The sequence below is a fragment of the Tachysurus fulvidraco genome, chromosome 3, assembly GCF_022655615.1.
Source record: "Tachysurus fulvidraco isolate hzauxx_2018 chromosome 3, HZAU_PFXX_2.0, whole genome shotgun sequence".
Lineage (NCBI taxonomy): Eukaryota > Metazoa > Chordata > Actinopteri > Siluriformes > Bagridae > Tachysurus > Tachysurus fulvidraco.
In genome coordinates, this window is record NC_062520.1 from 6,753,612 (window position 1) to 6,767,845 (window position 14,234).

Sequence of the window (14,234 nt, forward strand, 5' to 3'; positions counted from 1 at the left end):
GCACCTATGCCCATATATGTCCATTTATGTTCACTTATGTACACCTATGCCCATTTATTTTCTCCTATGTCCATTTATGTTCACCTATGTCAACCTATGTACACTTATGTTCACCTATGTCCACTTATGTTCACCTATGTCCATTTATGTTCACCTATGTACACATATGTCCATTTATGTCCACTTGTGTACACCTATGTCCATTTATGTCCACTTATGAACACCTATGTACACCTATGTGTACTTATGTACACGCCTATGTTCACCTATGTACACCTATGTACACCTATGTACACTTATGCACTTATGTACACCTATATATACTTATGTACACACCTATGTTCACCTATGTACACTTCTGCACACCTATGTACACATATGTCCATTTATGTCCACTTATGTACACCTATGTCTACTTATGTCCACTTATGTACACCTATGTACACTTATGTTCACCTATGTCCATTTATGTCCACTTATGTACACCTATGTCCATTTATGTCCACTTATGTACACCTATGTCCAGTTATGTACACCCATGTACACTTATACTCCTAACCCTAACTCCATCTTATGTAGTCTGTAGATTATAGTGCGTCCTTTTTTAAACTTTTACAAAAGCCATTAGTTTTATGTCATGTTCGACTTAGCTATATAAAGGACTAAAATAATCAGCTGTCTCAGCTGTAATTAATAACATTAGGCTGTACAACAAAACAATTAGACTTTAATTACTGCTCCTTTAAGTGTCCTCGTGCGCTTTATTTATCGTGTATATATTAAAAAAAAAAAAATACCCCCAGGCTATTAGGAAATCTGTGCGCGTGTGTGCACGTGTGCGCCAACTCATTTGTTTCTCCGCCCACTTGAACCGGAACCTTTAATCTCGTCTGTTCTGTTGCGTGTCGGCGCAGTTATGGAGCGACACCCACCGCAGCACAGAAAAAAAAGCCTTATCCATAGCAGGGATGTTTCTCTGACCGTGTTGTCTTTATATTATTAACCGATTGGAGACACGTTTTTAAACGTGTAGAGGACATTTGATGACGGCGGCGAGGTGTTAATCCGGCTTTAGGGAGCGTGTTGTGACGGTGTCCTTTAGGCGCTGCTCCGTTTCTCTATAAAACATTAGATTATCAGATCCGTCGCCTTGGAAACGGAGACCTTTATTTACCGTCTTCTATCCTGCATTCATTGCGGACATCATCATGGGGAATACGACCTCCTGCTGTGTTTCTTCGAGTCCCAAACTGCGGAGAAACGCCCATTCTCGCCTGGAACCCTACAGACCGGAAGCAGAGCTGAGCCGCGAGGACACAGGCTGCAACCTGCAGCACATCAGTGACCGAGAGAACATCGACGGTGAGTCGGTCACATACAACACACCTGGAGATCAGGCTTTAACTGGATAAAGGGTCATGTCAAAGACAATCAGTGCTCCTTAACCGTGCACTCGGAGAACTGTTAATGATGATACACCAACATTCATTCACAAGACACATCAACAACATCAACAACCACAACACCTCATCATCCATAAGACACATCAACAACATCCTCAACATCATCCACATCATTAACACATCATCATCCATAAGACACATCTACAACATCATCATCATCACACCAACATTCATGCACAAGACACATCACATCACACCAACATTCATGCACAAGACACATCACATCACACCAACATTCATGCACAAGACACATCACATCACACCAACATTCATGCACAAGACACATCACATCACACCAACATTCATGCACAAGACACATCACATCACACCAACATTCATGCACAAGACACATCACATCACACCAACATTCATGCACAAGACACATCACATCACACCAACATTCATGCACAAGACACATCACATCACACCAACATTCATGCACAAGACACATCTCAACATCAACACTTCATCATTCACAAGACATCAACATCATCAATACTTCATCATTCACAAGACACATCACATCACACCAACATTTATGCACAAGACACATCACATCACACCAACATTTATGCACAAGACACATCACATCACACCAACATTCATGCACAAGACACATCTCAACATCATCAACACTTCATCATTCACAAGACATCAACATCATCATCACATCATCATCATGCACAAGACACATCAGCAATCTCTGATCATCTTTTCTCTTTGAGCATCTTTATTATCCCCAACTAGATGACAGTTTTACACTCTCCAGTATTTTTCCAAATATGTCCCTGTTTCCACATGTGTGTATATTATGGGGAAAAAAGAAAAAAAAAGAAAAGATGACAAGACAAGCTGTTCCTTGTTACTTCTGTGGTACCTTCAATCATTTTATCTATCCTTAACCTGGAAACATTTTACATAACAGTTACACCTTAATCCCTAAACTCCTCATAATCTCAAAATGGATCTTTCTCATCTTTTTGAATGAATCGATCAACCAATCATCAATGGATTCAATGATTCCTAACCTCAAATGGATGTTATGGATTTTCCACAAGCCCAATCCTTGACCTTTACGCTTTAACGTATTAAGTTCCAGATTTGTAATATCAGATTACTGTAAACATGTGAATCTCCTATAATATGATGTTTAATAACATTATTAATATGTGCAGTGTAACTGATTTACAAACCAATATAAATTAATATTCCTTCCACAAGTACTGGTACTGGTACAGTGGGAAATGTTGTGCTGTTGTAGGAAAGTAATCCGTTCACACACACACACACACACAATCAAATCCAACACAACATCAAAGTCAATCAAACACAATATCCACTATCTATATGACCAAAACATTCCTGTTTATCACTGTGAAAATGTTTTGCGGTTTTACTCACAGTGGCGTTAAACACAGTGACAAGCATCAAACATTCTGCTGTTGGTGTACTTGTTGTCATGTTGCCTTACCTTTATTTAGTAGGATTTATTAGTCTAGAAAATTCCAACGAACTGGTACGCTAAAGGATGTGAGAGGTGTTTAAATATCTGTAAAAAGAAACCTGGTCAGTGTTTGGTACAGTACTCAGTGATGATCTAGAATAATGCACAATTTCAGACACTAGTTTGTTTACTAAAGGAAGCTTTAAGAGTAACTTATTCATTTAAACATAGCTTGTCTGACCTGACTCGCAGTAACAATTCCATCTCGGCTTTTGAACTTCCTAATAATAATTTGGCAAATGAACGAAAGAAAAGGAAAATTACTCTCATGTTTCTCTCATGATACGGTTTGCTATTCAAGCGACCATATGTTTGGTCATAACCCCTAGTTAGGGACTCCCAGTTTTAGACAGAAATAATACATTAGATACCAAAACATTAACAAAAATTTGCAATGTATATGTTCTTGTTTTATTCCTCCATTTTGCATCCAATCGAGCGGTTTCTGGTCACCTAAGTCCCGCCCACCGTAAACAAGCCCTGGTTACTCCACTAGTTAACATAGAACAAGGGTTTTTTTTGTTTTGTTGTTGTTGTGCAGCTTGTCTCATGTGATAGTGAGTCTGTAAGTGTTGATGGTTTTATTTGGTCTTAATGGTGTTGGACTATAAGCTGCTTCATTAGTTTGATAACGATCCAGTCGACTGATACTGGAACAGTGCAGATATCGGATCAGCGCATCCTCGTGCATAGGGCTGGGTGATAAAACAATATTGATATGTGTCGCGATATACACGTGATTGATATCAATAAAAAATGTGTTGGATATTTTTATACTTTGTCGGAAGAAAACAGAGGTTGCGAAGCAAGTTTGGTTGCATTAACAAAGGCACTCAATCTCTGGTAACCTAGCAATGTAGAGAGTGACACGCTAACGGCCAATCATGTAACAGTATCACGTTTGGTTGCGCCATATCGTTGTCTCGTGCTGGTCCGCTGGATTCCTCTTCAGTAACCGGCGACTGATGAGCAGAAAATGAGCCACAGAGAGCGAGGAAATTGTAAATAAAAGAGGAAAAATCAGCTCGCCAGTATGGCAGCTTTTTGGATATTATAAGTCTGACCGTAGTCACACCAACGTCGTCTGCAAATTATGCAAGACTAAATTCTCAGGTTTCTCTATATTTATATTTGACACTTTGCACTATTTTATTACACTTAATTAAGTATTTCTTACATTTTCTTTTATTTTGCACCTTAAATGTTAAGAGATAATTGTTAAGTGTTCATTGTGACTTTAGACTTATTTTTACATTATAATTATTTGAGTTTTCCTGGTTGTTGACATTTCTGTCTTAATAACTGAGGGGATCCTGATCAGAGGAAGGTTACGTTTAAAATAAAAATGTTTAAATGTAATATTTTTCTCCTGGTCCATATTTTAAATAGGTCATAAAAAAATATCAATAATTATCGATATCGACCAATATCAAACACTGATATCGTGATACAGTTTTCAATCATATCGCCCAGCCATACTTGTGCATTTTCAGTTTTTAATCCATTTCATCCTAGAGATTATTAATGATAGGATATACTATGTGCCGTCACCCCATTTAGCTCTCTGTGTGAATAATATGTGAGTTTACGCACTCAAAGTGATGGGTGATGTGACCAAATAATCATCTAAAAATACTTGAATGTGTTTCTTTGATGTATGATTAAATTTTGAGGATACAATAAAAATAAAAATGGGTTTAAAGAAAGTTTTATTTAATGTCTGTAAAACTGAGAATTTTTAAGATGGAATAATTCTAATACATTTTGTATTAGAATTCTAATACAATTATTCTAATACAATAATTCTAAAAAGTGTCCATTGTACAAATTTAAAGCGTGATTAAAAAAAGTCTATTACTTAATTTATCACAATAATTACGTTATGTTGCCAGGTCCCGGTCAGTGAAGACCACACGACTAAATATATCACTAGTTACTTCATGGGATTAGTATCATGTCATTTGGACCTAATTGAGCTAATAATTTGGATGAGTAACTGATTGGTCTATATTGTGACTGAGAAATGATTTCACTATGGTATTCGAGCCACATAAGTGTAAGTGTAAATGAAGGCACCGGAGCGTAACTTCTTTGGCATGCGGGATGTTCATTAAGGAAGATGTTTAGCCGTATAATGTCAGAGCAGGAAATGTCGAGATGCTCAGTATAGATGAACGCTGCACCTATTAGATATTTTCGATGCTTAAAATAAAAAGGTACAGTCCTCCAAATTAGTTCATAGTGATATGATGGTGTAATAGCACCAGGCCACATTATTTATTTATTTTTTTGTTTAAGGGAGAGATTTGGTATTCATGAGAATTCAAAAATGTTCATGTTCTACTTGTGGTCCCTTGAGTGTAAATATATGCACAAGAGACCGGATCGACTTGGATTACTGCACTTTTATATCTGGAATATATTGTGGTGCTTAAAACAACTTATTTTTATGACAATTTTATTTTATTGCGTTTAGCAGACGCCATATTTACAGAGCGACTTACAAAGGCTTTGAAGTCTCGATTAAAAAAACGTCCTTATGCTAGTTCACTAGGAAATTGGAAGTAAATTATTATTGTAAGAGATTAAATAAAATGAAAGTGAACCAAAACAAAAACTAATCTTTATTCAATTTATTAAAATTGTTATAATTTAATAAAATTATAATCGTTAATGTAATTTTTTTAGATTTAGTAATTTTTTGTATTTATTAATTTCCATACATCAAATGCCTCAGCTGATGGAAGAATTGTGCACTCATTTATGTATTATTTGGAAATAAATATTGTGTAGTGTTAAATAATTTATATGCTATAATTTCTAAGTGAGTTTAAATAACCTTCCCTTGTCTTTTGGTTGCTCATTTCGTGCTTCCAACTGTCTGTGCACTTGACCTTTTATGGAGTTTTTTGGGCGTAACTTAAGGTTTTTTTTTACACCTGGTCACTTCATGTGTTTTCTTTGATCAGATAGCTATCCGATGGTAAAAAGACCAGGTCTAAATGCCCTCCGAAACGTTTTCGAGTCAGATATAAATCCGATCGTTCAAACCGCTTCAGGAGGTGGTCTGGGACGCATTTCAGATGGAAGGACTGTGCAGTAGTTCTAAAATATGTGATTAAGTAATTCTACAGTTTTCGGTGAAGTGTAATCCAGCGCAGTTGATTTATACGGATCGCTGTTTGTGATGGTTTGCGTTTTTAATATCATGTCTGGCGGTTAGTTAGTGGCCGAGTCGTGTGTGTGTGTGTGTGTGTGTTTCTGACTCTGTCCCGGTTACACATGTAAACTCGAGTGCGTTTAACACAGCACGTTACAGGGTTTAGAGAGTTATAGACGGACTTGGAAATGGTGTGTTTGTGTAAATGTGATTGTGTGTGGTGAGTGAATGATATCAGATAAGGGTGAGAGGTAGAGCAGAAGTGTGTGTGTATGTGGATGAGTGTGTGATTGTGTGTTTCTATGCATGTCTGTGTGTGTGGCTGTGTACGTGTGTGTGTCTGTGGAATTGTGTGTTTCTCTGTGCATGTGTCCTTGTGCGTGTGCGTTGTGCATGCGTGCTTGTGTGTTTGTGCATCTGTGGCACATGTGTGTGTGTGTCTACGGTCAGTCAGTACCAGGCTGCTGAGATGGAGAAAGTCCAGCATTTCGAGTCAGGCACCAATCAGATGTGGCAGGAGCACGTAGACAAGCTTTTAACTTTTGTGTGTGTGTGTGTGTGTGTGTGTGTGTTTGAACACACTGTGCCTCCCTTCTCCTCCTTTAAATCTCCACTAATGAAGCCTCTCTTCTACTTTATTACTGAACACTTTACACCCCATCGAGTGTAATGGTTATGGTTCTTGTATTAAAACTCTACTCAGTATCACTCTCCATTCCTAGATTGGAATAATCATGTAATTCCCAGCAGTAAATTCAATGGAGATTTTGTCTCTGGTCTATTTACTTCTCTTACCCAAACAGAATAAAAAATAGAAACCTGCAAAAGACTTAAAGTCTCTTGAACCTCGTTCAGACTTGGCATTAACATGTGGATCATAAGCGGACAGCGTAAATACAGGTGGGAACATGGTGCGGCATGTAACGGTGACGCTCTGACCTCATGCGGCAACGAGTCAGAATCTAATCCACTGTGTCATTGGTCTGGAAGGAAAATATAATACATAATCATTGCAAGACTGGTTAAACATGTCAGCTACTAGGCTTTTGGATAGCTGTGATAGTCGTGACTGCAAACCTGGCGAAACCTTCTGCTGACGGTGTAACAGCAGTGGATGTGACGTTGCACACTAAGGCATGTGAGCCACTGCAGAAAGATTCTGACAGAAATCATAATCTGAATCATAAACCGTGCAAAACTGTGTACATTTTTGTTTGTTTTAAATGACTACTTTAGTTGTAGAAGAAGTGCTCATGGAAAGAGAGAGAATTGTGTCCCTGAAGCAGATGGCAGTGTCGTGGCCTTGGGGGAATTGGGGGCATGGAAGCCTTTATTCACACCACATACTGTATACATTACAGCACAATGGAATTCTTTTCTTTGCATATCCCAACTGAGGAGGTAGGGGTTGGAGGGCAGGGGCAGCTATGATACAGCACCCATGGTGCAGAGCGTGTTAAGGGCCTTGCTAAAGGGCCCAATGGTGGAAGATTGGCTTGAACCCCAATCCTTCAATCAACAACCCAGAGCCTTAACCACCTGAGCCACAACTGCCTCTTCACTATATAATACACTATATGGCCAAAGGTTTGTCCATCACACCCATATATTGTTCTTCCTCAGAATAATAATAATGTCTTTGTGTACAATTTCCCTTCAGTGGACTTAACTGAACTTGTTCCAGCATGACAATGCCCCTGTGGCAAAGCGAGCTTCATGAAGGTGTGATCGTGTGAAGGTTAAGGTTGGAGTGGAAGAACTCAAGTGTCCTGCACACAGCCCTGACTCTGTAACAACCTTGTTATGAACTGGAGTCTCCTCGACATCCCAACATCGGTGTATGATCTCACTAATTCTCTTGTAGCTGAATTATCACAAATCCCCACAGCCACACTTCAACATCTGGAGCGCAAGAGTGGAGCGCATTATAGGAACAAAGAAGGGATAAAAGTGGAATGGGTCGGTCAACAAGGACATACGGTTGGTTGTGATGATCGGGTGTTGGACATACTTCTGATCGTGTAGTTATGATCAGTTATGATTTCTGTACCGATGCAGACTCGTTGGTTGTAGCGATCCAAATATGATACAGAAAGAACCCGAGCACAAATAAAAAAATAAGTATAATGAATAATCTGAGGCTTTACACAGATGTTCTCTTTCTCACCCAGCAGTGACATCGGTGCTTTTAACCTCTGCCGTTTTCGCTAAGCGTACACCTACGCTAAGCGATCCGTGCGGTGGGTTTACCTGATAATATGGGCTTTGAGTGTAGATAAAGGGGTTAATGTACGTAATCAAGCCACGAGTGTTCAGAAATTGAGTTAATTTTTGAAAATTTGCCACCGTACGCATTTTCAGGTACCGTGTTTTACTGGTAAAACACTCGACTGTGAGTTTAGAGACGTTAATGGACACTCGAGCCGGCGCGTGATAACACAAAAAGGGTTTAGCTGATTGAAAATGGAAGCAAATCAGTTTTCTGTTAAGAAACAGAGCTGGAATTTTAGATTATTTGGATTTTTTTTTCAATAAATTCTGGTTATTTATCAGTGCTGGACTCCAGAGTGACTCTAAATGTAGTGTGTGTGTGTGCGTACCTTGAGGTGGTGCATGACTGTGTGATCTAACCCTGTGACCAGGAGGAAGTCAGCCATGAGACTGGGGACGGAGAGAAAATGATCCACACTTTCCGTCATCACTTGGTTTCGTTCAGTCAGAAATTAAAATCACTACGTTTCACTCAGACTTTCATGCTAACCTATGTTTCAGAATATTTTCTCATGTACATTCACCGGCTAATATACTTTGTCATGGTGGTCGGTGTCAGACAGGCTGGTTTGAGCATTTTATAAACTGCTGATCTGGGATTTTCATTTTCACTTTCTAGAGTTGACACAGATAATAAAGGAACAGTGGTGGCTCAAGTGGTTATGGCACTGGGTTGTTGATCAGAGGATCAGGGTTCAAACCCCAGCACGACCAAGCTGCCACTATTGGGCCCTTGATCAAGGCCCTTAACCGTCTCTGCTACAGAGATGATGTATCATGGCTACCCCTGTGCTCTGACCCCAACCTCCAAAGTTGGGATAAGTGAAGAAAGGATTTCACACAATGTATATGTGACAAAATTAAGGCTTCTAAAACATTCAGTTAGCAGAAGTAGTTCTTCTTGTTCTTGAGAGTGGTGAGAGGAGAACAGCCAAACTTTCAGTTGACAGAAAAGCATCTCAAAATACACAGCGTCGTTAAACCTTGAGGTGAACGAGCTATAAAATCAAAAGAAAAAATCGCTTGAGGTTTTTATCCAATCCAAGAACTGAAATCTGAAGCCATCGTGGGTGCAGACAGCAGATGTGTTGAAAAAGACTGAGATTCCTGTTCTTGATGGTTGTCAATTATGATGTGGTCTTCTGCTATTTTATCATTGAACACTTTCAGCTGCCTCTTTACATTTTCTCAGTCCTCGAATCTTTTCATTTTCTTCTTCTCTTGCTGTATTTGATCCTCCATCGATATTGTATAGGCAGAGAACACAAGGTTTGAAAGACAGACATGGGTAAGATTCTATTCATCCTGCCATCATCCTGTATCGCTCGCTCAGCACCCATGCTAATTTTAGCAGAAGAGGAAAATATTATCCAAACAACACTAACAGGGGGATGTGCTGGAGTATCGATGTTAGAAAAAAGGGCTACAGCTCTAGTGTTTTGGTATTAACATTATTAAACAATTGATTGATAAAATGATCTCGTACTAACATTATGATTGATCAGAAAATGATTAATTTTATATAGTTTATGGCAGGCATGTCCAAAGTCCGGCCCGGGGGCCAATTGCGGCCCGTGTTGAAATTTGCTCGTATCTCAAGAAAAATTTGGTCGAATCACAGCTCGTATCTCAAAAAATCCGTATGTCAAAGCACTCGTATCTCGAGGTATCACTGTATACACAATCTGTAGGAAATTAATTTAGGCTTAATCAACAATTACTACTAATGCAGTGCATTATAGTACAGTTAGATTTTTTTCTGTCTTGGTCACATTCTACAAAATTATCCAGAATAAAATTTTTCTTCTTCTTTAAGTAATAAAAGTGTAATTGTTGACCGTTCTATAAGCCAAAAAAAAAAAAAAAACGCTTCAGGACGATCCGTTTTTGGAAAACCGCAACATTTCGCGGCGATATCAGTAACTATGCTTCACACACTTGCTTATGAGTTTCATTCTTTACATAGTAGCATCATGACACACTTAATGGACGTAAGTGTGAGACGTAGCTACTTTTATACCAACGTATTTATTCACCGTAAAAAGAAACCGGATATTAAAATTGGCTTTTTTATCACTGTTTATTATTTCTCTAGATCTCTAGTTTTACACCGTATACAGTATGCACACTGTTCAGTGCTATTCTGTGTATTTTTCTTGTAGTGTTTTGTCTTGCACTGTTGCACTAGGTTGCACATGTTGTTCTTTATGTGGCCAAGTCCTTAGCTCGGTGTTGTTTTATGTAACACCAAGGTCCTGGAGAAATGTTTCATTCTATACAGTATATGGTTGAAATGACTATAAAAGCCACTTGACTTGGTCTTTGTTTCCCCTTCTGTCAGGTCTTGTATAAAGGAGTGTATGTTGCAATATGAATCCACTTCTGTAACGCCTCAAAAAATTAAAGATCATGATGCATTTTGTAGTGTGACACCATATCAGCTCACAACAGGCTTCTTCTGTCTTGATGTTTAATTGAGCAAAATTCTAACAGGTGTTTAGTGGCTTTGTTTTTTGTTGATTTCTTTCTGTTGTGTCTCATATGATGTTTGTTGTGTGTAAATCTCTGGTCACTGTGACCTGACTCGGAGCTCACACGGGGTCAAAGTCCTCAGAGAAACTCTTCTGTCCTTACTTAGGACAAACATCACATAGAGGAAGTGCTTGTTGTTCGTTATTTATTATCTGGACCAGGAAAGCCTTTAATTAAACATGATTGTTAAACTTTGGAGAAGGGGATTCAGACAGATCAGTTTATTCGTATAGCGCTTTTAGATGGATAGAAACAGAATAAAAATATATATATTAAAGTTTAAAATGAACTTACTATTTATCTCTAATTAACAAGTCTGAGGAGATTGTAATGAGGAAAAACTCTGAGATGATATGAAATAGAAATCTTGAATTGAACCTTATCCTCATTTGGGTGACACTGGACAGGAAATAATGTCAACACAAATAATGTCCTTTATAAAATAGTTTGTAGTCCAGTGGAATTGTGTAACCAAGAGCTCCTGAGGAACTTAACAGGTCATTGTACTTTCCAATTTCACCACAGAGCCAACACTAATTCATTCCTGCTGGGGGAAAAAAAAGCTGAGAGAATATTTTACTTGTCTCATATTTCTCTGTTAATGAAGGAAGGGAAAATCTACAGAAATGTTTTGAAATATTACAGAACTTGAAATCTCATAAATAATCTGAATATATGAAGGATTGGGTCAGAATATTTGGAGAATACAGTCGAAATATTTTGAGATTAGATTTAAAATCCGTCAGTTACAAGTTTGCTAATATTTTTGAATAATTTAACATCGATATTGTTATAATTTATGCCACAATGTGGTTTTCTGATCTCTAATTATCTTAGATATATATATATATATATATATATATATATATATATATATATATATATATATATATATATATATATATATATATATTTTTATTTTATATTTATTTTTATTTATTTATTTTAAATACCAAGCTGTGCAAATCTTTAACATGTATTTATGATAAATTTATAATAATGTATACCGTTAAAAAGAATTGCACAATTTTCCCTTCATTGTCAACAGGATTTATTTATTTTTCCAGGTAAAATTTATTTATTTTCTTCAAATACAACACTACTATTTTGCTGGCGGTTTATGTATGTTAGAAGTGGTCTGATCTCACCCAACCCTAACATCACAAGGTCATTTATCACGATATCATATCGTCATACTGGCCAGTCCTACTCTAGACCAGAGACAAGGAAGCCTGGAGTAAGATCAGTGCTGAAACTGAGGCAGAGGTGGTGTTTATTGTTCCTTCAGTGCAGTGCAGACTTTCATAATGAGATCATAATAAAGTCCAGAGACCCTGAATAAAGGTGAATTTAAAGAAACCTCTTTTCTTATTGTTGTTGCCTTTCCATTCACACTGAAATGGCTGACACATGATACATAGCCCTTTGAAAATTCTGACATATGACTGTTATGCAATTTCTACAGTTTCAACATGGTGGAATTGAACGTGATTCCTTTGTTCGACTGAGTTTGCATTTCAGGGCAGCCTGTTGTTTGTTAAAGTCGTCAAACAAACATAAATAAAAGGAATGGTGTAAAGGTCATAAATGAATTCCTGAGACAGTAAGTGCAAGAGTGATGGAGGGAGAGAGAGAGGGAGAGGGGATTGGTTTATCTCATAGAAAAGAGAAAATACAAAGTGAGGTGAGGATTAAAAAAACTGAACTCAAAAATTAGTAAAATTATTGTCAGACACAGGCAGACAGACAGAGAGAGGTGAAGAAGACAGGCAGACAGACAGAGAGAGGTGAAGAAGACAGGCGGACAGACGGAGAGAGGCGAAGAAGACAGGCGGACAGACGGAGAGAGGCGAAGAAGACAGGCGGACAGACGGAGAGAGGCGAAGAAGACAGGCGGACAGACGGAGAGAGGCGAAGAAGACAGGCGGACAGACGGACGGAGAGAGAGGTGAAGAAGACAGGCGGTCAGACGGACGGAGAGAGGTGAAGAAGACAGACGGACGGAGAGAGGTGAAGAAGACAGGCGGACGGAGAGAGGTGAAGAAGACCGGCGGACAGACGGACGGAGAAAGAGGTGAAGAAGACAGGCGGACAGACGGACGGAGAGAGAGGTGAAGAAGACAGGCGGACAGACGGACGGAGAGAGAGGTGAAGAAGACAGGCGCATAGATGGACGGAGAGAGAGGTGAAGAAGACAGGCGGACAGACGGACGGAGAGAGGCGAAGAAGACAGGCGGACAGACGGACGGAGAGAGGCGAAGAAGACGACATTCGGGCAGACGGACAGAGAGAGAGGCGAAGAAGACGACAGGCAGGCAGACGGACAGAGAGAGAGGCGAAGAAGAACGAAAGGCGGGCAGACAGAGAGAGAGGCGATGAAGACGACAGGCGGGCAGACAGACAGAGAGAGGCGAAGAAGAAGACGACAGGCAGGCAGACAGACAGAGAGAGGCAAAGAAGACGACAGGCAGACAGAGAGACAGACAGGTGAAGAAGACGGAGGCAGAGAGACTGGGGAGAGGGAGACAGGAAAGGCAAGAAAGGGACACTGGGAAAGAGGGAGCCTTGGAGACAGAAAGAGAGAAAGACAGATAGACAGAGAGAGATGGACAGAGAATCAGACAGACTCAGAGATGGGCAGACACTCTGTGAGATTATCACACACAGAGAGAGGGGGGGGAGATAAGAAAAGCAGACCGACAGATATAGTGATTAAGACCGAGAGACCGGGACAGAGATGGAGCGATAGAATTAGAGACAGACTAACAGAGACAGATGGAGAGAGATTTGGAGACAGGTTAAAAGAGAGAATGAGAATCAGTCACGCAGACAGAAAGAGAATGATACAGGTGTGTGACTCCGTGCTCCTTGGTGCTGATGTGTGGAGCTGTACATGGAGTTGAGCACACAGCAGGAGTGAAGGAGTGAATAAAAGGGAACTGCCCAGCTGTGAACACACACCACCTCTTTACTTTCCCATCAGTCTTACAGCTGAATAGAAATGAGCACACTCGAGCGGCGATAAGGGTGTAGAGCCTGGACGTGTTTGAGTTTTGATAAGTGTGTAGAGCTTGTAATTATTCATGCTCTCTCTCTCTCTCTCTCTCTCTCTCTTTTGGCAGACGCCCTTATCCAGACCAACTTACGTTTATCTCAGTTATACAGTTGATCTATCGAGGGTTAAGGGCCTTGCTCAGATACCCAGGAGTTGCAGCTTTAATTTCACTCGGGAATATAATCAGAGTATTGTGAGAATGCATTTGGATTATTTTGAAAATGCAGTTCAGAATATTTTACAAAATGA

General features: G+C 39.3%; 1 protein-coding gene across 2 annotated transcripts in view; it reads left to right on the forward strand.

Moving 5' to 3' along the window:
- The first annotated feature begins 873 nt into the window (after nucleotides 1-873).
- The window catches only part of ccny (cyclin Y), a 58,457-nt gene continuing 45,096 nt past the window's right edge, over nucleotides 874-14,234 (forward strand). Inside the window, exon 1 of one of the 2 annotated variants that reach the window (XM_027149335.2) lies at nucleotides 874-1,362. In XM_027149335.2, coding sequence (XP_027005136.1) covers nucleotides 1,209-1,362 — 154 coding nt within the window. In that variant the 5' untranslated portion in view covers nucleotides 874-1,208. The remainder of the gene's footprint in view (nucleotides 1,363-14,234) is intronic. The other variant, XM_027149336.2, reaches the window with a different exon arrangement.